The sequence below is a fragment of the Hemiscyllium ocellatum genome, chromosome 13, assembly GCF_020745735.1.
Source record: "Hemiscyllium ocellatum isolate sHemOce1 chromosome 13, sHemOce1.pat.X.cur, whole genome shotgun sequence".
Classification (NCBI taxonomy): Eukaryota; Metazoa; Chordata; class Chondrichthyes; order Orectolobiformes; family Hemiscylliidae; genus Hemiscyllium; species Hemiscyllium ocellatum.
Genome location: NC_083413.1, coordinates 71,902,759 through 71,928,320, shown reverse-complemented (window position 1 = coordinate 71,928,320; position 25,562 = coordinate 71,902,759). Strand labels below are relative to the sequence as shown.

Genomic DNA, 25,562 nt, shown 5'->3' with positions numbered 1-25,562 from the left:
ATCGAGTTCCGGTTGGGATGCCATACTTCTAGGAATCCTCATGTGTGTCTTTGTTTCACTTGTCCTAGGATGGATGTGTTGCCCCAGTCGAAGTGGTGTCCTTCCTCATCCGTATGTGAGGATACTAGTGAGAGAGGGTCATGTCTTTTTGTGGCTAGTTGCTGTTCATGTATCCTGGTGGCTAGTTTTCTGCTTGTTTGTTACAGTCCTTGCACGGTATTTTGTAAATGACATTAGTTTTGCTCATTGTCTGTATAGGGTCTTTCAAGTTCATTAGCTGCTGTTTTAGTGTGTTGGTGGGTTTGTGGGCTACCATGATGCCAAGGGGTCTGAGTAGTCAGGCAATCACTTCCGAAATTTCTTTGATGTAGGGAGAGTGGTTAGGGTTTCTGGACATGTTTTGTCTGCTTGTTTGGGTTTGTTGTTGAGAAATCAGGGGTCATGGTACTTATAATTGGGTCAAGACAACAGTTTTACATTGAAAACAATATTATTTAAGTAACTGGTTTGTACTTTTATATGCACACAGGAAACACTGAAAACACTTTCCAGACTGTTGCAGCACACATGCACAAAACTAGAATATTTAAACACTGGCAATTACTATCCTTTTCAGCTCTCAATCACAGGTTGAAAATTTAACAATTGACATTATTCAATACAATAGTATCACGTTCTTTATTCCCAATACAGCTCCTGAATTTAGCCAGCCTTCAGCTAGAGCTATCCCATTATTTGCAATTAACTTAAAACTTGTGATTCCATGAGTTCTTTGTTTTGAGTATTTCCTTTTTGAAATTATTCTTTTCTTTAGCAGACCTCTATCTCTTGCCCTTGCCCTTATTGTCTGTCTGTCTGTCTGTCTCTCCTCCTCTTCCAACTCCTCCTCTTCCAACTCCTCCTCTTCCAACTCCTCCTCTTCCAACTCCTCTTCCTTACCCCTGCCAAATGTTGCTGCTGTTTGATTTTTTTTGTGAGGAGAAGTTGCAAGGTTTTGGATAGAAGAAGCATGCTTCCCCCATGTCATATATATTCATGTGCCTACAGAACATTATTTGGTGGCAGTGTGTGACTTTGTTTCTGTCTCAACCAAAATCTTTACTTTTTTCCACAGATCCTGTTTCTGTTGCAGAAATGGCCTATGTTAAAAGTGGATGGCTGCTTCGGCAAAGTGAGTTACACCTTCTGACCGCTATGATGTAAAGCGACAATGACGTTTTACTGAGGGTTATGAACTGTGGTAGGAATGATCAGGAAGCAAGTGTATAAATCATCATAGAATCCCTGCAGTGTGGAAATAGGTCATTTGGCCCAACAAATCCCCACTAGCTCTCTGAAGACCATCCTACCCAGACCCCCCAACCCCACCCCCCGTGACCCTGCATGCTGCAAGGCTAATCTGCCTAACCTACTCATCCCTGGATACTATAGGCAATTTAGCATGGCCAATCCACCGAGCTTACACATCTTTGGACTGTGGTAGGAAACTGGAGCGCCCAGAGGAAACCCACATTGTCATGGGGGAAAATGCAAACTCCACACAGACAGTCACCTGAGGCTGGAAGTGGACCCAGGTCCCTGGTGCTGTAAGGCAGCAGTGCTAACCACTATGCCACCATGCTGCCCCAAATATATTGTTGGTGGACAGAAATTTAAACCAGATTTAAGCAGCACTAACAAATTGAAATTTGGTAAATCTTTAATATGTTGATTGGACATGACTCAACACTTCATCTGCTAGAATTCTACCCCGCTTTCTTTCACTCTCAATCTCATTTCCCTCCCACCCCTGCTCCCAATCTCCTGTTCCTTCCTACCTCATTAAGCGTGAACATTGGCATTGAGGTTCAACACTGATCGACCACATATGATGTTGAAGTCTCCTCTGCCCTAGTCTGCCAACCTCTCTTGTAGAATTATTAAATGATTATTAGAAGATGATTTTGCTTTTGCACTGTTTGCAATTGCATCTCTTGAAACCCCTAGAAAGACATCAATTGAGTATGTGACACTGCCGCTTACCAGCGGCAGATTTGTGATGCATTTCTTGCTGAAGGCACAGTTGAAAAGACCACTGTTATTTATGACCAGGAACTGACTTCATGTCCCCATATGAAAATGAGTGCACTGATGTTATTTGTTAGGACTGATGGTTGTCCTTTTAGGTTTCCATACTTTTTAATGACTATAGGAATAGCTGTGCTATCTGCTGTAGCAGGGAAATGCTCTCAATAAGCCTGGGGTTGTGATTGGCAGAGATGTTCATAAGTTGGCTTTTGACTGCTTTTCCCATTCTTGGGGTGAGTCCATCATTGTAATGTTTGTGAGACTCCTTCATAGCTTCCTGGCCCAAAGCTCCCATGGATGGCTGATCCTGAAAGGGTCTTGCATCAAGATGACTTGCTGAAGCTTTTCTCTTGAACTTTAACTTGTTTCAGGTACTATTTTAAAGCGATGGAAGAACAACTGGTTTGACCTGTGGTCCAATGGCCAGCTCGTCTACTTTGACGATCAGATGCGAGAAGACATGGAAGATAAGGTCCATTTAAGAGTAGACTGTATTAACATTCGATCTGGATCAGAGTGTAGAGGTACTGAGAGTGATTCCCTTCATTACCAACTTGGTAACAAAGACGTATTTATAATTAATATTTCTTTCCTTAAGTTTATTACATTGCTGCCCATCTGTTTTCTACTATGCATCTTTGTGGGTAACTTGATCTCCAATAGCTCAATCATGATATCACCCATTTCAAATGCAATCTAGGCAATAAGGTTAGGATATTTGCCGTAAGACTGAGTGGGTTAGTTGCTGCAAGATCAAAGTTGCTAAACTCAAACCTGACCTCTAAATCCACTCACTTTTTAGGACTAGTCCAGTTCAGCACTAAGAGTTTTGCTTTGGCACATTAACGCAATGGATTTGGGCTAATTTCATGTTCAATCTGAAAATTAAGATAACCCATATCACTGCTTGAAAGCCATTTAGGATTGTATTTTCGAGACATTTTTTCCTTAGCGTTTTATTCAGTTTTGCAATGAAAACTGAATTTATGCCATGTAAACAATTAAAGATGGGTGGATAACAAGAGAAAGTGAAAGGACTGCAGATGCTGGAGAGCAGAGCTGAAAATGTGTTGCTGGAAAAGCGCAGCAGGTCAGGCAGCATCCAAGGAGCAGGAGAATTGACGTTTCGGGCATGAGCCCTTCAGGAATGAGGAAAGTGTGCCAAACAGGCTAAGATAAAAGGTAGGGAGGAGGGACTTGCGGGAGGAGCATTGGAATTGCAATAGGTGGAAGGAGGTTAAGGTGAGGGTGATAGGCTGGGGTGGGGGTGGGGGCGGAGAGGTCAGGAAGAAGACTGCAGGTTAGGAAGGTGGTGCTGAGTTCGAGGGTTGGGACTGAGACAAGGTGGGGGGAGGGAAAATGAGGAAACTGGAGAAATCTGAGTTCATCCCTTATGGTTGGAGGGTTCCTAGGCGGAAGATGAGGCACTCTTCCTCCAGCCGTTGTGTTGCTATGGTCTGGCGATGGAGGAGTCAAGGACCTGCATGTCCTTGGTGGAGTGGGAGGGGGAGTTAAAGTGTTGAGCCACGGGGTGGTTGGGTTGGTTGGTCCGGGTGTCCCAGAGGTGTTCTCTGAAATGTTCCGCAAGTAGGCGGCCTGTCTCCCCAATGTGTAGGAGGCCACATCGGCTGCAGCGGATGCAGTAAATGGTGTGTGAGGAGGTGCAGGTGAATTTGTGGCGGATATGGAAGGATCCTTTGGGATCTTGGAGGGAAGTAAGGGGGGAGGTGTGGGTGCAAGTTTTGCATTTCTTGCAGTTGCTGGGGAAGGTGTCGGGAGTGGAGCTTGGGTTGGTGGGGGGATGTGGACCTGACGAGGGAGTCACAGAGGGAGTGGTCTTTTCGGAACGCTGATAGGGGAGGGGAGGGAAATATATCCCTGGTGCTGGGTCCGTTTGGAGGTGGCGGAAATGACGCGGATGATACAATGTATATGGAGATTGGTGGGGTGGTAGGTGAGGACCAGTGGGGTTCTGTCCTGGTGGCGATTGGAAGGGCGGGGCTCCAGGGCGGAGAAGATGCGGTGGAGAGCATCGTCGATCACGTCTGGGGGGAAATTGCGGTCTTTGAAGAAGGAGGCCATCTAGGCTGTACGGTATTGGAACTGGTCCTCCTGGGAGCAGATGCGGTGGAGACGAAGGAATTGGGAATTTGGGATGGTGTTTTTACAGGGGGCAGGGTGGGAGGAGGTGTAGTCTAGGTAGATAACAGCCAGGATGGGTCTTGAACTGTTTGTTGTAGCTTTAAGGGAAATAGTTCATGACATTTTTAATTTAGTTTGGATTATGTGTTGGTTTCTATTCCCAAATTAGATTTCCAGCCTCCAGAAGGAAAGCCTCGAGACTGTTTACTCCAGATTCTGTGCAGGGATGAGAGAACTATCAACCTTTGTGCTGAAAGTGCTGATGATTGCCTGTAAGTAGGAGTTTAAATTTCACCTTGCTTTCAAAATGTTTGTGAATAGTTTGATTTTATCCAGGTGTTGGAATCTCAAACGTGCAAATTTTATCTTTCTGTCTTGTCATGTGCTATCTTGCTCTTGTTCCTCTCTGAGAGGGGATGCTGGACAAGGGAATAACTTTGCCCCGTCTCTGTCCAGCCCACTCATGATTTTGAATCTCACCAAGGAAGATATGCATGTTCACCTTTTAACCTAAACAGTATTCTGAATATTATACAAATAGCGGCTTATTTGATCCTGTGGTATTTCTAGTTGGGTTATTTGAATGGAATAGGATCTGAATGGATTCTGAACATCCCTTAAACTGTGTTAATGCTTGTTATGGTCTGTGCAGGGCCTGGAAACTTGCACTTCAGGAGGCACGGACAAACACAGTAAGTCAAGTCTCTCGTGGTATTCTATGTAACAGAATGCAAATTTATTGAGTCTTAGGGACATATATATATATATCGAAATCCTCACAGATTTTACTTGCAAAACAAAAATACCCTTTAAACCTCATCTCTTTCAAGCAGTTGACGGGGCACCTTTGGTGCTGCACACGAGTGTAAGAGTAGACAAATACTTTTAAAATCAGAATCTTTACCCTTTTGTTTCAATATTATACCTTCCACTCCATATTGTCGGTAGCAACTCTGACTCTCATTCTACCTTTTGCCAAGTGCCTGTAATTCACTAACGGAGCTAGACAATTGGTGTCAGCCAGCTTTTTGTTATTACCATGGCTACTTAACATGAGACTGCGCTGTTGCAATTATTCAGGCTTTTTCTGAACTCTTCCCTTCTGAAAAATTAGTAATAACCTCAACTGAGATTAAGCAAAGTTGCATGGGACATAATTGGAATCGTGCAGTATACATGAGCGAGCTGCTGGCAATTGTTCATGTAAGACCTGTTGGCTGCTGATCATATGAACAATTGTTTAAGGAGCTCCAGTATATAATATTGTGGTGCCTCCATCATATGGTGTTCCTTCGGAAAATTTGATCCTGCATTTTGTTTCATTTGCAATTTATCTGTGCCGGCTTCATAACATGAAACTGAGCACAGTAAGTGATGAATGAATTGAGTAGTTCTGATTTGGACTGTAACATCTGGGTGAGGGTTTGGTTTTTATGAGCATTCTATACAGGGTATCAAAGTAGATGATATGTTGAATTAGGCAGATTAATATAACGATATGGTGGCCAAGGGGCATGCACAATTAAGCTAACTCAAAGCTTAAAATCCTTTTGAGTAGATCCTATGTCTCTCGATTCTTAATCGGGAATCAGTATTGAACAAACTGTCATACATAAAGTTGACAGTCACTAGGACCAAATGAGGTGCGTTCAAAGCAATCAAAGGAAGTAAGAGTGAAGACTGCAGAGGTGCTGGCCATAATCTGAGTCCTCCTGAGTTCTGGAGGATGCTAGAGGACTGGAGAATTGTAAATGTTGCATCTTCGTTCAAAAAAGTTTGTAAAAATAAGCCCAACAATTACAGACCAGTCACTTGGTGGGGAAAAATCTAGCATCAAGACTGGGAATAAAATTATCCGTCACATGGAAAAAATAGACTGATATGGAAGAGACTGCAGGATTTGTGAAAGCAAAATTGTTCAACTAGCAGGGGTATTTTGAAGCATTGACCGTGTAAATAAAGGCTATTGATGTGATGTGCATGGGATTCAAAAGGTATCTTGATACAGTAACACACAAGGGACAGGAGAGGAAAGTTAATAGATCGTGGAATAAAAGGAACACGAGCAAAACAGATACACAACCAGCAGAGTAAATGGAAACTGAGAGTAATGCCAAAAGGGTACTATTCAGGATGAAAGGAAGTTTGTAGTGCAATTCCAAGGATTGGTATTCATACTGTTGGTTTTCCTGAAATGATATGGTTCTTGGTAAGCAAACTTTGCAAAAGACAAAAGGCTTGAATATCAACTGGAGAAGACTATAGAATGTCAAAAAGACATTGACAAGTTGGGGGTGTGGGTAGATAGGTGGCAAATTAAATTCAATGAGATTTAGTACAAAGAAGATACAGAGACGGTATAAAATTAATTCTCCAGGATGCATCATAGCATGGAGACCTGGGAATATCTGTGCAGAAAGGATTAAAGGTGTCAAGGCATTTCCTAAAGGAAGAAAAAAATGTTCTTGGGGCTTCCTTAATTTGGGCAAATTGCAAGAGCAGGGAATTTACATGGAACTTGTCTTGGATGCTGGTTAGACCTCAGAAACAGAGTGCTAAATACCACCATTTCGGAAGGATGTGAATGCACTGCAGAGTGCGAAGCAGAGGTTTACAAGAATGGTTTCAGAGATGAGAAACTTCTGTTACAAGGATGGTTGGAGACGTTGGGACTCACCTCCTTGGAGAGGTGATGGTTGAGGGCAGATTTGAAGCGTTTTGCCAAAAAAGCCAATGTGAGGTGAGGGGGAAAATAAAGGACATGCTGATACAGCAAGTGGTTTGGATTTGCAAGGCACTGTCTGGACATCGAGGTGGAGGGGGCAGCAGGTTCAATTAAGGATTCAAGAGGGCATTGAAATATCCAGTAGAAACAATATTCAGGGATTATGAGTAAGTGAGTCAAAATGCTCCAAATGCCAATGCAGAAACAATGGGCAGAATGGTCCCTCTTGCAACATTGTAATTTTCATTTCTCTATAAAGCTGTGGTTGAGTGTCTTTTTGGATGGCTCTCTTGGTTTCATGGTCTTAGCAAAGCAGACCTTGTTTGAAGAGTGTAGAGTATTGAGAGTCACAGTTTTGATCAGATCTTCTTTGAGAACACCTCTTCTGGAAGATCTTAATAAAACTGAGTGGTCTGAACAGTAAGAATCACCTCTTATTTCAGTTTCCCTGATAGGATGTATTCAGGGGAAAAGCTGACTTCCCTCCAGCCCAGGACAGGTCTACCCCTAACCCTATTCCTACTGCAGATCTGTCCTGAAATTTGTTTGTGCTCTTGAAGTTTGACCAGATGAGGATATGGAATCCTGATGAAATTCACTGATGAATAATTTTAATCTAATGGATAACTTTTTAATAATTTCATCACACTTGCATTTCTATGACAGAGTGACACTTTTTCAATTTTTTTTGTTAATGAATGAATACAAAATGCCTAAAATTAATTTCCATGTGGTCTATAAATTTTTGAATTGAATTGTCATTGTGTATTTTTATTTGTAGAGTTTGTGGCTTAAGAAATGGCAATTTTTCTCTCCGGGAATCTTAAGAATAAATTTTGTTTTAATATAATCCATTATAGAGTCTTGCTCCTGAAATTGCCTTGGATGATGCTTACGCCACTGCTCCCCCACCTTATACAAGTTACCCTGCAGCACCAGCGCAGGTAAGTATACCCACTAGTGAAATAAGATTGCCCTTTTCCCATGGCTGCGAGTCTGTTTCCCTTTTGCTCTGCGTAGGTCAAACTTGCTCGCAAAAGTAATAATCGCAGTATTGCAGATTTGGTCTTGGCTCCCTATGTAGTTTTCAGAGTTAGTGTCAGGAGTGGTCTGATTGTACCCAAACAGAGAAAAGCAGAGTGGGAGTTAGTGGGTGGGAAGGAGGAAGGACAAATGGATAAGGCAGAGGGGGAAGTGTACGGGAGAGATTAAATCTTCATCTTCCTTTACTTAACAATATACCTTTTTGATTCCCATTGAGGTGAAGGGGGTGTGGGTAGTGATCATTGTTTACTGCTGAGTATCTGTTGTGTTTATTCGTGGCTGAAGCTGTCCTTGGGGACATGAGGAAACAGTTAGCCTTTTGCTTTTTGAAACCATAGAAAATAGGTGCAGGAGTAGGCCATTTGCCCCTTCAAGCCTGCACCACAATTCAATATTATGGCTCATCAAGCAATCTCAGTATCTCACTCGTGCTTTCTCTCCATACTCCTTGATCCCTTTAACTGCAAGGGACAGGTTCAGCCCTTTCTTGAATGTATCTAATTAACTGGCCCCAACAGCTTATTGTAGGAGAGATTTCCACAAGTTCACAATGCCTCCTCTCAGTCCTGAATGGCTTACCCCTTTTATGCTTAAACTTGTTCTGCCATCCACAAGATTATTGCTGATCTGTGACCTAACTGCTCATGTCTCCTTTGACCCATGTCCCTTAATATCTTTGAGAAAAATCCATCGATCAAAGGGTTCCACAAGTTGATTCCTCAGGGATCTTGGATTATGATGGTAGTTCTGGATTTCCCAACGGATGTAGATGTTTTCTTTGTCTCGTTACCCGCATTCTTTATCAATAGTTTAAACGTTGATCAAATCACTTCTGAGCCTTTTAAATTCTGGAGAATTCAACCCCAGTTGATACGCAAAATTGAACTTTCAGAATAAAATTCATGAATTTCTGCATCATTTCCTTTGAGCCCAATATATCCTTCCTAAGGTAGGATGTCTGGAACCAGAACTCCCCAATAAGGCTTTAGTGTATTTGAATCACAGTATTGTAGAATTGTTACAAGGCAGGAGGAGACCATTCAGCCTATAGGTGCTGCACAGGGTGTCTGATTGAACAGTTCACCTTGTGCCATTGCCCTGCTTTTGACCAACAAATTGTTTTTCAGGTAACAATCTCTAGCTCCCTGTTAACTAACTCAATTGAACCTGCCTCCAGCATGCTCACAAACAATGCAGATGTCTTTAACCACCTTACCTGTTCAAAAAGACCACTATCATCCCAGTGCCAAAGAAAAAGCAAGCAATGTGCTTTACTGACTGCTACCCAGTGGCTCTGACATCCATCATTATGAAGTGCTTCAAGAGTTATTAATGCACATATCAAGTCCAGTCTCCCAGATTGCCTTGATCTGCTACAATTCGCCTGTTGTCACAATAGGTCCACGACAGATGCCATCTCCCTGGCCCTGCAGTCATCCCTGGAACATCTGTATAACAAGGACACCTACGTCCGAGTCCTATTTATTGACTTTAGTTCTGCCTTCAATGACACAATTCCAAACAAATTTACTTCTTAACTCTGAGAACATGGAGCAACTATATCCTGGACTTCCTGGCCTGCAGACTGCAATTGGTAAGGTTAGGCGACAACACCATCCCCACGATGATTCTCCTCACTGGTGCCCCAACAAGGCTTCTACTCCACCCCTTAATGCACTCCTTATATGCTTTTAACTACTTGTCAAAATTCACCTCTCTCTCCATTTACAAATTTGCTGCGGATACCACCGTAGTGTGTCAAACAACAATGAGACAGTACAATAAAGAGATCAACAGCTTAGTGGCATGGTGTAAAGACAACAATCTCTCCTTCAATGTCAGCAGAACGAAGGAGCTGATCATTTGACTTCAGGATGTGGAGTGGAGGAAACAGTAGTGCTGAGGTGGAGGTGGCCCAGAGCTTAAAGTTTCTAGGACTATCGCCAAAAATCTGTCATGGTCCATCCACATCAACGCTACAGTCAAGAAAGCGCAGCGACACCTCAAGAAAGCTAAGGGCATTTGGCGTGTCCACAATGACACTTAATGATTTTTATGGATGCATCATAGAAAGCATCCTATCTTAATGCATCACAGCTTGGTATGGCAACTGCTGTGCCCAAGACTGCAAGAAATTAGAGAGTTGTGAATGTGGCCCAGTGGATGATGAAAACCAGCCTTCCTTCTATTGACTCTGCCTATACTTGCTGCCTTGGGAAAGCAGCTAATATGATCCAAGACCCCTCCCATCCTGGTTATACTGTCTTTCACCCTTTTTCCATTGGGCAGAAGCTATAAAAGTTTGAAAACACATGCTAACAGTTTTAAGAACAGCTTCTTCCCTGCTGTTATTAGACTTGTGACCGGACCTTTCATAGATTAGAGTTGCACTTTCTCTGCACCTTCTCTGTAGCTGTAACACTATACTCTTCTGTTATCCTGATGTCCTTATGTATGGTATGATTTGTCTGGATAGCATGCAAGATGATACTTTCACTATATCTCAGTACATGTGACAATAATAGATCAAAACAAACCAAAAGTGCCTTTTGGAAGTACATCCGTGAGATTTTCTTTATCCTGGTGCATGTTAATCATTCAGAAAACTCCAACAAATTGATTAAATGTGACTTCCCCTTAATAAAACCACGCTGGATCTTCCTGATTACCTTGAAGTTTTCTAAGTACAAGTTGTTCTGCTATAATGCACGTTTCACCAATAGGAATTCATTGTAATGCAATTGACGATTGGGAAGCTGATTCTAAAGCGTGCAAACTTTTAAAATGTGTGTTGGCTGTAGCTGCAAACATTTTAATCGCTGTTTCTGAAGCACGATTTTTCTATAACACAGGATTGCACAAGAATACAACTATCGTGTAATTGAAGTTCTGACTACACAAATTTGTCTAGAGATATTATTGCTCACACCACTGCCTTCACCTCAGACATTAAACTAACTGCAAGTTTCCTGTTTCCTATCTTTCTCTCACCTCGAGTAGAGGGATTATATTTGCTACTTTCCAAGCTGATTTTCCTAAATTGAGGTTGTTTTGGAAGATTAATGCAAATGCATCTATTAGTCATCTCTTGTACTCTCATAGGAGACTTGTCAGCCACAGCTCCATTGATTTGACTGGTAATGCTTTCCTTTTCGGAGTGAATTTGCGTAAGTTCTCTCTCCCTTCTGCCACCTCATTTACAGCCAATATTGGAATGTTTTGTTTTTGCATCTTCTGTGGTGAAAATAGAAGAAAAATGTTTGTTTGATCTGTGATTTACTTGTGATGTAATATTAACTTTCCATTCTCAGTCTCTAGAGAACTCACTGTAGTTCTATTTTTATTTGCCTGCAGAAAAACTTGACATCCATTTTGACTTTTGTAGCTAGTTTTCTGTTCTGGTGTAAATTTCTTCTTCTGATTTAAGTTTTTCAGTTATTCTTTCATGAGAATATAAACCATGGCAATTATCTGACCTGCCATGCATCTTTGCTCAGTTACGTGTTTTCCCCTTAATTTGATGCTTTCCTGTACTTGCTCTACACTGCATGTCTGATTTCAATGCTGAGGGATGAGTAGCTGAGAAGCAATTACAGTTGTCAGTCCATGATTTTTTTGCTCAACAAGTGATTTGTCCATTTGGCAGGAGGTTTAGGTTTGGATTGAACAAAGAGGGGTGAAAATTGAGCACAATTATAACATTTAGGAAATCTGAAAATCATTTTTCTTCTGGTGGGATGAGATTTATGCGCAGTTTGATGCTCTTGAATATAAGTGCTTCAAGGTCTGAACATTGGGCATGCTGAATAATGGACATGGTATTTTTCAGGTTTACAGTTACGATTCATATAGTGGTACTTATACTGCTCAGCCACCAACTGCTTCACAGCAAGTAGTCTACACATCCAATGGACAGCCTTACGCAGTGACCTATCAGTATCCCTATAATGGTGAGTCTATATTTGTAACCGTGATTTCCATCTGTTTTGTGTTTTCAGAAGCCACGACTCTACACACAGCGTTCATGCTCTTACTAATAGGAAAGCAAGCTGTTTGATTTGTGAATGAAAATCAGAGGTTGCAAGCACAACTTCCAGGTTCTAATATAATGATTCAAAGGCAATCTTTGATGAGCAGTCTTTGATGAGAATTGAAATGTGTATATGCATTTTTCCTTCATGAGGACAGTCAGAGCAGTTAGTGAAGCACAAAGCTACAAAACCCTCAGAAAATAAGAGAGCCCCAGAGATGCTGAATAGCTGAAGGCAGAAATGAAACATGGAGAAAGAAACACTGACATTTCAGATCATGGTATCCCTTGATCAGAACCTCTGTAGGCTGGTGGGGAGTGAGATCATGGAGACATTTCAGTTCAGTTCCTAAAGTGGAGACAGTGGGACCTGATGTGAGCTCAAGTGCTTGCTGTAACTTTCAGATGGAGTTGTACTCTGTGGATGATCAGTGAGGAAAGCACTGGGAATGTGGATGTGAAGAAATGGTGCATGGGATGACTGGCACGATGAGGCTGATGTGTACAGCATTTTGAAGTAGGCAGAAACAGCTGGCACAAGATTGGAAGTGGAGAGGGATTCTGAACTAGGGGTTCATCTATCTGTCATACTTCAGGCTAAATTCAGCTACATCAGCCAGGGCAGTTGATGGGATTAAGTCCAGAGACACGTGTGTATAAGTGGCACCCAGGCTTCAGCTGTCTGAGTAATTAATTTGAGGTAATAGCCAGGTCTTAATGTTGAAGTGTGTAGCATGGAATTGGCAGAGCATGCCACATTAAACACACTGCCTCATTAATGGAGTTCAATCACTTGATCTCGAGCATTTGCAGTCATTACGTTATTGTTGAGGGCATTAGCCTTGAAGGTATCTAGATTTAATGGCACTGCTGGACATTGATATCACACTGAGTATAGCTCTGATCTCTTTTGGATTGGAAGACGTCAGCAGAAGGAGATGGTGGCTCTAACCTCCCCAATCCTCAGGGAAGTTCACACATTTTCAGTATGTAAGCAATGAGCTCAAGGTGAAAATTCAGTTTGACTGGAATGGGAGATCACTGTAGGGATGATGCAGGAGAACAATTGACAGTGCTGAGACCAACTTGACGGTGGTTCATGCCAATATGAATCATTAGCAGGAATAGGCCCTTTGGCCCTTCTGGACCTGTGCCATTCATTAAAATCATGGCCGATCTTACTGTGATATCAACTCCACATTCCTGCCTATAACTTTTTTTGACTCCCTTGTTAATGAAGAAAATTCAATGTAATGCTTCAACTTTGATTAAATGCAAATGTGTGTTACTTGAAAATCCTTTCACTGAATGGACACTTAGTGGGTCTGTAAACAAAAATAAAATGCTGGAAAATCTCAGCAGGTCTGGCAGCATTTGTGGAGAGAAATTGGAGTTAACATGTTGGGTTCAGTGACCCTCCTCCAGAAGAAGGGTCTACAATTCCTCCTTCCTGTTGTCACGATTTTTGGGAGAAATTTTTTATCAAGTATTGTATAATTGTAACTTGGTGTTGATATTTCCAGTTTGATTTTGGTTCTCTGAAGAAAGCTCCTTGATCTGAAATATTCCTTTTTTTTCCTCCATTTTAGCTGCCAGATCAGAGTATCGCCAGCATTTCGCTTTTTTTTTAAATAGCTTCCAATTTCCAGTATTGGCACAACTGTGCTTTTTTGCGATCAAGTATTATGTAGTTTCAGGCTCCAGGCGTGGAGTGGTGCTGTTGGACAAATCTCCAAAGTCCTTTTTGAAATGCACAGAAAATACAAATGTACAGTGTCAGAGCTGACTTAAATTGAAATGTTGTAATGAGAACTGTACAATTCACAACACGCTCACTGACTGCCAGAAATCCCATTACCTACCTTCCAATTTTATATATTAAAAAGAAGCTGACATGGTTTCTGGGGTCAGTTCTTAACTAGAAAACAAGTATGCTGTGGTATTCTAGCCTAATTCCTTGTCCAAGCTGAATAATGAGATCGTGGACCAGCTGGGAAACCCTAAACTCCATTCATGTTTCTGTAGATCGCACATTTTCTTCAAATACACCTCGGTAATTGAAGCTTTTCTGATTGCTGTGCAGCTGATATTTCTTGCAGGATTTTGAGGCTGTCCAGCCTTTGGATTTGATCAGAGTTTATAAGTTACCAAGTAAATCCATACTGTGTTGGGTGTTTACAAAGCATTCTTAATTTTGTTAACATTCGCATGCGGGTCATGTACTTGGCTGTGACCTTCACTCGGGCTCCGTTGGTTTTACATTGACAAATGAGCTGTGTAAACTGCCAATATGGGATGGCCATGGAGACCATCCATTATTAGGAGCATTGCACTTGGTCTTTAATATTACACAGCTCCAGTCCATTCCTGCATTAATCTCCCATGTATATCTCTCACTTATGCCGCCTCATGGGATTATCTGTGTTTACCAATGTCATTAGCTCCAATTAGGATGGCTTTCAGCCGTGTCTGTCGGTGTGACTGTGAAAGAGGTGTTTTTATTACCTGTTTGAGTCAGAGGTTTGCAGCACTGAAGGAGGCCTTTTGGCCCACTGAGCCCATACTGACTGTGATAGAGAAACCCAATTAGCCCAAATCCTCTGCTCTCTTCCTGCAACCTTGCAAATTATTTTTCTATAAGTATTGATCCAATTCCTTTACCAATGTTCTTAGTGATCACTGGCTGTGTAAAGTCTTTCAACGTTTCGGGCATGAGCCCTTCTTCAGGAAGGATGCTGCCTGACCTGCTGCGCTTTTCCAGCAACACATTTTCAGCTCTGATCTCCAGCATCTGCAGTCCTCACTTTCTCCTGTGTAAAATCTTTGTCTCCTGATTTCCTACTGTTTCTTCTGTTAATGATCTTAAATCTTTGATCCACTGACAGTTTGAGTGAATGTTTATTTGTTCTCACTGCTGAGTCTTTCCAGTCACTCCCATCACAGCCTCACTGGTATCTTATATTCTGGTAGATGAATGTTGGGGTCGGTGCAAGAAGTTGGTGTTTGATATTGAGTAACTGTCTGTAAACTATACACAGGCAATCCTAAGTGCACCCCCCTCAACTCTTGCATGTATGCACCCTCTGTCTGTGTGTAACTTGGTGCAGTGTCTAAGCAACAGTATAACATAGCAACTTCTGCTATGGAACAGGATTGAAAAGAAATGTGGATCCCTCAATTTTTACAACATTGAGTCATGAATTGAAGCGATAAAAGAAATCATTTGTGAGATTGTGATAGGAGAGAGAAGACCATGGAGAGATGGGGAAAAAAGCTGGAGAGTTGTGCATTTTCACTGCACTATTGCATAGACTTTTGACTAGTAGCTAGTTGGAAATCTACATAGGCAACCATTTTAGAGTGTCAACTATTTATATGTAGAAAACTCATAGTTTATTTTCCCCTTTTGTTCATCTTTAATCTTCCTGTAGAATTATAGCAGCCACAATGACCCTTATCTCGTGCTGGTTATCACATTTTGGACGATGTTGCAATGTGCTTCAAGACTGACTGTGACATTAGTATGGCTTTAAGAATGTATTTTGTCCTGTTTTTTGAAGAGAGGTCTTAAGGCAGAGGTGAAAAGCAGTCTACTAGAGCCACGAGAGTATACAGCTTGAGAGGTCTTGAATTTTTTCAGAAGTTGGAACAATAGAAGCAGCCTGAATGGATGTGGTCCCCACTCACTCAGAACCAGAGATTTTTAGCTTTCAACAGTTGCTGTTGGGGTCTTGCAGTAGAAGCTATGTTCTTCCCTTTTGATTACAGCCAGAAGCTGGGAGTTCTCTTCCTGCTAATGGAGTTGCATGTGAGACTACCTGTTTTCTGAAATTGCCTTTTGCTAAAGGTGTGTTACGGGATGTTACTATATTGGAACAGTTAATTAATAGTAGTTACTATATTTATTGTTCTGTTAAGTTTTTTTTTCAGTAGATTTGTTATTCCAATTTGTTCCTTTGCTGTATTTTAACTATAGTGGATGAATAGACTCTGATATGCTTTAAATCCAATAGTTTGACCAATTGAATTGTCTGGAACACAACACCTTATATTTATGATTATCTTTAATGTAAGAAAAAGTTAGTGTCTAGACTCTCATTTTGAGGGCTTGATGTAGTATATTACAGTGATGTTAAGGTCATTTTCTTGGATGTGTTTGTTTTGAAGGTGATTGGGAGTCATTGTAGGTCTTGGAGCAAAGTTAATACACAGTCTGTTTCAAAAGAGTCTTTAGGATCTCCAGCAGACGGTAGTGGTATTTATGTCTGAAACTGCAGCAACTTCTCTGGATAAAAATCACTACCTCCAGCAGCATAGATTAAATGCTATATAACAATGCAGACTATGCACAATAAGCCATAGCTAGTTATTTATAGCAGCAGTGGGATGAACCCTTTACTGTGCTGGCTGGAAAGAGTAGTGCCTACGATTAAATGAATGACACCATTTTCGCAACTGCAATAAAAGCCAGACAAGAACTGGACAATTGGTATTTGTATTTTAACAAGTGGTGTGTGGTGCAGTATCATAGCAATTAGAACGCCTATAAAATCAGACTTGAGATTCCCAACTTTGTTGTATTTATTATTAAACTGTTAGCCTGGTGGCTCTCTGTCTCGCTTTTTCTAAATTTCCTGTTTTGTCCTCCTCCCGCCTTTTATTTTTGCCCATCCCATCCTTGCTCCTTACTGAATTCAGCAAGTGAAAGTTGAAAATCATAGATGGGAATTAATTTTTTTCAAAAGTGGTAGTTGGGCCAGGTAGAAATCTTGTATTCATTCTGGAATTCTCACCCTAAACCACTTTCACGTTTTCCTCTCCCCTCCTCTCTGTTTACCTCTCTCTCTCTCTTCTGTACCCCTTCTTTATTTCTTTTTCTTCCTCCTCCCCCATCTCTGTCCCTTTGCTTAATGCCTTGTGAAATAATGAGTAAGACCGTTAATGTTTCAGATTGATGGTCTGGTGTAAAACCACAAGTGTGGTTTACACTGCATTTGCTCAAGTAGTCATGGAGGCTACTATCGTCAAGGTGGAGCTGGGGTGTGTACAAAAGGAGATTTCATTGGCAGCAAATATCTGGTTGATTTGGGGAATGGTGACTCATTGTCAATGACAATGGCTTTCTGTCTGCCAATGAAGTTGTTATTAGCTCCCTGAAGAGCCAAAAGGATCATCTTAGCCAACCGTGTTGGCCAGACCATTGCACTACTGTTCCATTCTTTCACTCTGCCCCGATGCCTCTGCCTCTGGTTTTCGGTTGATTGTACTGTGAGTTTTAACGAGTAGAATTATATGTCGGATGTTCATAATTTTTCGCTTTAGCTTGAATCTATTTACTTGTAGTAATTAAAAATTTCTTGTTAAGTATGGAAGCTGTCATGCTTTCTGTCAACCTGAGTCAAAAAGCAAGATAAATTAGGAAATTTTGCTTACTGTGGTAAAATCTTTTTTTGTAGTGACTCTGGGCATAGCAGAGCTTGCAAATCTGCTGAGGCATAAGTCGTCGGAATGTCTGTGTGGTTCAGTCAAATGTTTTCTGATCACATTCTGTTATTGTGTTACCTGCATGTTAATTGACCTCATTTTCCTCTCCTCCTCAGGTCCTTACCCACCACCAGCCAATCACGTGATTATTGAAGACCGGCGGCGTGATGATGGTGATCTTGCTCTGGGCATGGTGGCAGGTGCTGCCACTGGCATGGCTTTGGGCTCACTGTTCTGGGCATTCTAGAACTCTGGACAGCTGAGTTCATCTATTGCTTACATTGCCTTCACTTTCCTGGTAGACTTCCTCCATGCAGTTTACACCTTACCTCAAGTCCATATCACTTACTGCACTCATACAATTGCTTTGTTACTACATGATACTTTTAATCTTATTAAAGCAAATTCTGCAATCTTGAGTGACCTGTCTGAGCAAAATTAAGTAGTGTGTCTGTTTATGTCAAAAAATAGCAAAATTTAAAATTAACTTACTTTTAGTCATGGCTTTCTTGAAATGTCAATGTGTTTCTCAAATTCTAATTTTATAACTTCAAAAATTATTTTGAACATGAATGTGAGATAAGAGAGAGTTGGAGTGGAGTTGGTATACTGTCATGGGTTGGTTTTTGAGTTCAGTCCAGGATATTCAGATGAAATTTTTTCATGTGGATTGACTTGTGGTGCACATCCGGCTGAATCTGGGTCTTTCATATCAAGTGGGCGAGTTAGTTCCTGCTCAACTCTCTTTCGGGTGTGACTAGGAAAATGTAATTTCAAGCTGTTATCAGTCTGCTTAGCAACCAGTTAACAAGGGTTCGCTGCTAGTGTATTGAGAAGTTACTGCCTTGGTTGCAACATAGATTTACAAGTGTCATCAGGTTTTGTCTCAAAAAGAAGACCTTTAGGTTAGGGTTGATCTCTATATTTGCAAAATTACTCTAGACACCAAATTTAGATATTCTTCATTAGTTGCTAACAATGGGGGAAAGAAGTCCCAATAAATTGCACTCCAACTGTATATACCTTGGATAGGCCAAAATACAAGAAATGTGAGAGGCAAAATGTGCAAATTGTCCATATTCTTCTTTAATGCTGCTTCCCATCCCAAAGTTAACATGCTGATTTACCCAAGAGAAGTTGAGGAAAGAACAGCCAGTCTGATGAAAGCCATCACCATTACTGAACTCTCTCCCATTTGGTACATAATTGAATGTCCTGAATGTTTGTGCCTCTGTTGAGGCCACGCATTTCTCACTGAATAATAAAAATCTCATCTGCATACACTTCCTATTCACCAGGACAGATTAATAATTTGTACTCTGATTCAATCACAATAGAGGATGCAAAAACAGAATGGAAAATTCTCTCTGCACAAATATCCTATTGTTCCTGAACTGTTGACTAGTCTTTTCTGTTCAAGGATCTTGTGTCTGACATTTTCAGCCCTTACCTGTGTCCTCTGGCATCATTTTCCTGACTTGGTTATAAAAGTTGTGTTAACTTGTTCTGTTAAAGAATTGAGATGCCCATTTGAACCAACTCCTGGCAAAGTATGGAGTTCATACTTCCTAAATCCTTCCTCAAAATTTTGTACTCTGGATCATTCTCACTGATTTTCATAATACATTTTTTCTGGTGCATGCTGGTTTTCCCTTGTGCCATTGTCACTAAACCTGAAGCCAGTGCTTTGCATGGTATCTGACAAGAGCATCATAAAGCCTCTGTATCACTTATGTCTGATTGTTCACACTTCTCCATCCCAGTAATTTAAAAGACTTTACACTTTGTTCAGCACATTGCTTCAACATAGAAAGTGACTTCAAAAAACCTGTCCTTACATCTATCTGTTTTTATCCAGTTTTGGATGCTTAAAATGCACAATATTTTAAATCAATATAATTTCTATCTACTCCAATTAAATTTCAGCTACCATTTGCCAATTTAATTGCATTATATTTCACTCCTTTAAAAAAGAGCCATTTCATGAACCATTAGATAAATGAATCTCTCTTTCCTTGCTTCCCAGTTTGCATCCTTGATATCTTGCGTCAAATTGAAGCTTTGTAGATGTCCAATGCCTATCACTTTAATTGTTTCAGACTGCAAAGGTGATGTAACCTTTTGAAGTCTGAAATTGCCTTTCTTTTTTTCAACTTTCTATTTTGTGCTTCGTGTTCAATTTGATGCTGTGCATATGAATTCTTCTTAAATATACTAATGTCTCTTTTGTCTATCCAATCCTCTGCTAATATTCTGGCCACACCACTACCATCAAATGTTATGTAGCTTTTGTCTCTGACTTGAACCTGACATGACGATTTGTATTTAACTCCGCCTTGAAGGTAAAGCTGCAGTAAATTTAGAAGCAACTTAGTGGAAATCAATGGGGTTGACATCACTATTGAAAGATTAGTGTCATCCAGACAGAACTGATCTGTGAATTTAGTGAAGACGAAATCTGAATAGGTAGACATTTATTTCATAACTATGGCTGGGTGTAAGATTCAGAAATGTTGAATTGCTTTACCTGTTGCAACTATTGGATATAGTCAGAACAGTCCATTGTTGATGGAAAACCTTTTGCACTATTAGTTGCTGTAACGTACAATTTCTAAGTCTTAAGCTTCGACTCCATGCAGTTTGAGATGGTTTTATAAACTCCTACATCATAGTCTTCACATGAGCTTTGCAAAGCTAGCCTTCCCCTTCCCACACCTGTATCAGTGAAAAATTTGGTAACCAGTTTTCCGCTGTGCACTCTGCCTCTTCTTTGGGGTAATCAGATGCTCGAGCAAAGTGTTTTTAAAAATTGAAGGAAACTGACTGTGGGCAAAGCACTTCAGTAAAAGACTAGACAAAAAAATTGCTTGGAATTCAACTTGTGTCTCTAAGTTTTGTCTGAACTTCAAACTGCTCCTGGCTAATCCGGTGTGCCTTTTTCTTAAACTCTGAAGACTGCTTTTTTTGTTGTTGCAATGAATAATTTATCTCTGTTATCCTGGAAATTTCAACTTGTTGATAGACCAGCATAAATACAGCCAAAGTTTTGAGTTTTGGCTATTAGTGGGCAATATCACCTATCTCTGCCTATTGGGTTTATTAACTGCTGGACCATGAGCTTACCTTGTACTGTTATGATGATGTCATCAATAAGGAAGGAACCAAGACAATGCCTGTCCCCTTCACATGACTCTTCCACTAAATTCTGCTTGCCATTCTTTCCTTGCCCCTCTCAAAACCAACAGGAAAACCTACCTTTTGGATGCATAATAATTAGGAAGTGTGGAAGGTGGGTTGATGGTGTTTTATTGTCTGCAATAAATGAGCAGTTGAGTAGAAGCAGTGTTTTTATTTTGGGGGAGGTTGCAAAGAGTCCACATGGTGCTCAGTCTGAAGTTCAGTCAGTTTTCCTAATTAAAAGAAACTGCTTAAGGTTTTTTTTTCTCTTAATGATTTCCTGACTAATTATAAGTTCTGCTAGATATGTGACCCCCACATCTTAACTATAAGAACAACTACATTATCCAATGTGCTTTGTTTTATTCAGCAGACTAATGACATTGACCAATCAGATCAGCTTTTTAACCCATTAACAATTAAGTTTCTGTCCAGAAACGACAGACCTTGGGGGAGAAAGAAATATGGCTGAAGGGGGGAGCAGTGAGTTGTAAGCAATAAATTGTTGACCTCAACAAATAGGGTGGACAAGAGAATGTAAACAGAGGAGAATGCAGTGGGAAGGTGAGGCAAGTGCTGAAAGTTGATGAGGATTCTGGTTTTGAAAATGGAAGCGATTATAATGAAGTGACACTGTGTACAATTCAGCGGTTGAAAAGAATTATGTGGGGGTTTGGCGCCCATGACTATTTTGTAGCCCTCTTGAATGCACACTGCAGTCTTCTACACTTTTTTTTTCCCTCTGATCTCTATTCTCTCTATGCTCCTCTCTTTGGATCCATTTTCTCTCTCGGTGTATTTGCACTAATTGTTGGAGATGTGTCCTCTGCTGTGAAATTGTGCAATTTCTGTGTGTGCAGATGTTACCTTTATAATACTTGTTGATTACTTTGATTAACGATCAGTGCAATAACGCTTCTAGAAATGTTCTGTCAATAGTAGTTGAGTCGATTGTATTTCTGTGATCAATATTGCTGATTATATCATAAAACTTTTGTTTCTGTGGAATGAGATTGTGTATTTAAATAAACCGATTTAATTGTACAGCTGTCCTGTCTCTTAATCAAAACCAGAGTGTATAGTTTCACCAGATTGTCACAATTGGAGATTGTGGCACTTCCTGTGGTGTAGTGTTGGACGAGCATCAACAAATGTATGTGAACCTAAGTGCTGCAGCCCTCTAACCAAGCCATGTTTTGTTTTCTTTCCCCCATTCTCTTTCCCAAAAGGATGTTTTTTTTGCTGGAGTGCACTGCAGTTGGGTGCTGAAAAAACCTAGTACTTTATTCAAATGATCAGAAGATCCCTTCAGTGTGGAAGGAGGCCAGTTAGCCCATTGTGTCCACATTGACCCTCCAAAGAGCCTCCAACCCAGACACCCCCAACAATCCCTGTCACCCTGCATTTCTCATGACTCACCCACTTAGCCTGTGCATCCCTGGGCACAATGGGCAATTTAGAATGGCCAATCCACCTAACCTGCACATCTTTGGATTGTGGGAGGAAACTAGAGCACCTGCAGGAAACCAATGCAGACACTGGGAGAATGTCCACACAGATGGTCACCCAAGGGTGAAATTGAAACTGGGTCCTTGGCACTGTGAGGCAGCAGTAATAATCACTGAATCACACTTATTCACCCTGAGCCTTTCTGCAAGTTGGTGGAGTTAGATTAGTGGGGAGCCAATTGCTGAACCATGATGCATTAAGGACTTGTAGAGCAATGTCATTAACTATTACCAGAAGCCATTTGCATGAACCATGCTCCCATTTATCTCAAACTCGGTAGGTGACTGCGCAATCAAAGCGGGGAGTAGAGATCCCTTGCTATAATACTTGGATTTAGTAGTTTGTCAGAATATTTGTCAGATGATCTTGCTTTCCTTATTTCCAGCAAGTGAATTGAAAATACATTGTCAGACCAAGATTAAGTAGTAAACCAAGATCACTGAACATAAGGTATACAAGGACTATTCCCAATGCAAAGGTGGAATTAATATAAACACACAAACTGCAAATGTTGGAAATTTGAAATGCAAGCATTAAATGCTGGAGGTTTTCAGGCCAGACAAAATCTGTCAATATTCATGGATGACTGCCCTTGACAACAAGATGGCATTTGATTTGAGTGTGGTAAGAAGGAGCCACAGCAAAACTAGTCAGCAGAATGCAAGTGGTGGGAGGAGAGAAACGGACTTCGCACTCTCTGCTGGTTGAAGTCATTCCTGGCGCGTAGGAAGAAGGTTGTGTTGTTGGCGGTCAGTCATCTCGGCTCCAGGACATCTGTGCAGGTGCTTGTCAGGGAGTACACTAGGTCCAACCACTTTCAGCTGCTTAATCAATGATTTTCCCTCCATCATGGGTCAGAAGTGGGGATATTTGCTATTGATCTCACCATGTTCAGCAACATTCGTGACTCCTCGGATACTAAAGCAGACCACATTCAAATGCAACCAGAAATGTGCCGTATAGATGCTAGATAATGACTATCTCAACAAAAGAGAATCTAACCACTTACCCCACTTACCATTCTCCCCTTGATAATACTATTGAATATCATGGAAGAACACAGCAAGCCAGGCAGCATCAGGAGGTGGAGAATTCAATAGTTTGGGTATAACCCTTCTCCCTAAAGAAGGGTTATACTTGAAATGTTGACTTCTCCATCTGATGCTATGTTCTTGTGGCCTCCTGATTTATCTCTTTTTTTTGGATTATAGTATCTGCAGGTTTATTTTGGTCTCTAATTACATTATTATTGCTGAATTCTCCCACTGTCAACTTCCTGGGTGTTACTATTGACCAGAAACTGAAGTGGACTAGTTAAATATTCTGGCTACAAAAGCAGATCAGAGGCTATGATTCTTGCATTAACTCACATCATGACTCCCTAAAGCTGTCCACCATTTACAAGGCACTTGCCTGGATGGGTGCACCTCCAAATACACTCAAGAAGCTTGATGATACTATCCAGGAAAAAGCAACCATTTGAGTGGCACATCTTGAAACATTAACTCCCTTCACTCTCCCTGAAAGCTCAGTAGCACCGCATATGAGATGCACCACAGAAAACTCATGGCCATTTAAAATTACACTACTAGCTAGCAAGTTCCCCTCCGAGCTACTCCCCATGCCTGACTTGGAAATGTCTTGCTGATCCTTCTGCGTCATTGGGCCAAAATTCTGGAACTCCCTCCCTCGTGGCATTGTTAGTTACTGCAGCAGTTTAAGGTAGCAGCTTGCCAAGACCTTCATGAGGTTAACTTGAAATGGGCACAAATGCTGGCCCAGTGACCACATCCCATGAATGCATAATTTTTAAAAAAAGCCTGTTCAGTCAAGCAGGCCAGCTCCCACTTACAAGCAAACTTGATCAGTTTTTTTCTTTAACCCCCACACTACTGCCTAACTGCAGTAGTGCTTATTTTTTCCCAGCACCCATGGTGTGTGTGTGCGCAGGTGTGAGACAACTTGATCGGTCTTAATGGTGGCAAACATTGACCTTGAGTTTTGATTTAATTCTTCTGTTACATTTAAGGCAGGGGTAGTGACCCTCTCTAGTTCTCCCTTATTAACGATCTGAGCCATTGAGCAGATCTTGCCCAATTTCTAGTGGGTCACTTAAAAGATAATAGGTGGGTACATCAACATTTCAGAGGAAGGAGTGGCGATATTTAAAATAATCTGGAAGGTCTTGAGGTCAAATAAGTAATTGTTGTCTCTGACATCACTTGCACCTTCAGATCATATTGTCCTGAGTTGAATCCACATTCTGCTGATGTGCAATGACCAATAGTTATTACATTGCATTTCACTGGTAATAAGGGCTTTGCGTAATGAGGGAATGGCAGGTGCAGCTCAATATTTTCCCTTAGTGCAGTTCTATTGGAAGAGCAATACAGAGAAAGGGAGAGATGAGCTAAATGAGTTACAGCCGTTTAAACAATCTGAAATCTTGCATTCATTTAAATGCCTCATGAGGATGTAAATCTAAGTTCAAGCCTGAATCAATTTCCTGTTTCTGGATGGTGAGTGAGTTACCCAACGACTGCTGCTTGCTTCCTTCCTTTGCTGTCAATGCAGTCTTTGCTGCCAAATCAGTGATTGAAGCAGTGGTACAATATGTGACCCCCCCACCCCCCACCAGAACAACCTGGAACTACTAAACTTCCCAAAGGAGTTATGGTTTGTAATCTGACTAATTTTAATATCCAGACATTTTTTCAGGGGAGAAAATTGTGTTAAGCATAAAATACAGATATTAAAATTCGAACAATAATCTTTTAAGAACATTAGTTGACTTTCTAGAACAGAATAAATAACTCAAGATTTAGATGTTTCCATTTTGCTTGGACAATGCTGTAAAGTTAGCAATGATTGATTGTTCCTTATATTCCTCCAATGCTCTATGTTCACATCAAACTGTCAGTAACCATTGCCTTTAACAGCTTGCTCATAACCTTCCTAACTTGATTGAAGACACATTTAGAGACAAGTTTGTGCCTCACTGCGCTGTCCAGGGCTAAACTGGCAACGATGTGATTCTCTTAACAAAGTGGTACTTTTTTTCACATTTCTTCATTTTTCGATGCAGTTGACAACATTTTTTATAGGTGAATAAGTATGACTGAGTGGCAATACTGCAGCTTAACTGAATCAGACAATTGAAAGCCAACAAGGACCGATAGCGGTGAGACTGTCCGTTAACCTCGGTGTCTATCCATAAATTAGTGCTTAGCTTTGAAGCATGGGGTAACTTTTTAAAACGTTTAACTTTTAAAAGCGTCACAGTTTGAAATTGAAATTTAAAAGATGTTCATACAGACTTTGTAGTTTCCATTCATGTCAAACACTCCAGAGTTGTTTCTTCCATGCTGACCAATTTAATTCTGT

General features: G+C 40.9%; 1 protein-coding gene across 1 annotated transcript in view; it reads left to right on the top strand.

Moving 5' to 3' along the window:
- The window catches only part of plekhb2 (pleckstrin homology domain containing, family B (evectins) member 2), a 38,396-nt gene extending 20,491 nt beyond the window's left edge, over positions 1 to 17,905 (top strand). The window contains exons 2-8 of the mRNA XM_060834912.1: positions 1,115 to 1,171; positions 2,439 to 2,591; positions 4,379 to 4,481; positions 4,862 to 4,901; positions 7,795 to 7,878; positions 11,808 to 11,928; positions 17,609 to 17,905. Coding sequence (XP_060690895.1) covers positions 1,135 to 1,171; positions 2,439 to 2,591; positions 4,379 to 4,481; positions 4,862 to 4,901; positions 7,795 to 7,878; positions 11,808 to 11,928; positions 17,609 to 17,739 — 669 coding nt within the window. The 5' untranslated portion in view covers positions 1,115 to 1,134 and the 3' untranslated portion in view covers positions 17,740 to 17,905. The remainder of the gene's footprint in view (positions 1 to 1,114; positions 1,172 to 2,438; positions 2,592 to 4,378; positions 4,482 to 4,861; positions 4,902 to 7,794; positions 7,879 to 11,807; positions 11,929 to 17,608) is intronic.
- Positions 17,906 to 25,562: the final 7,657 nt, after the last annotated feature.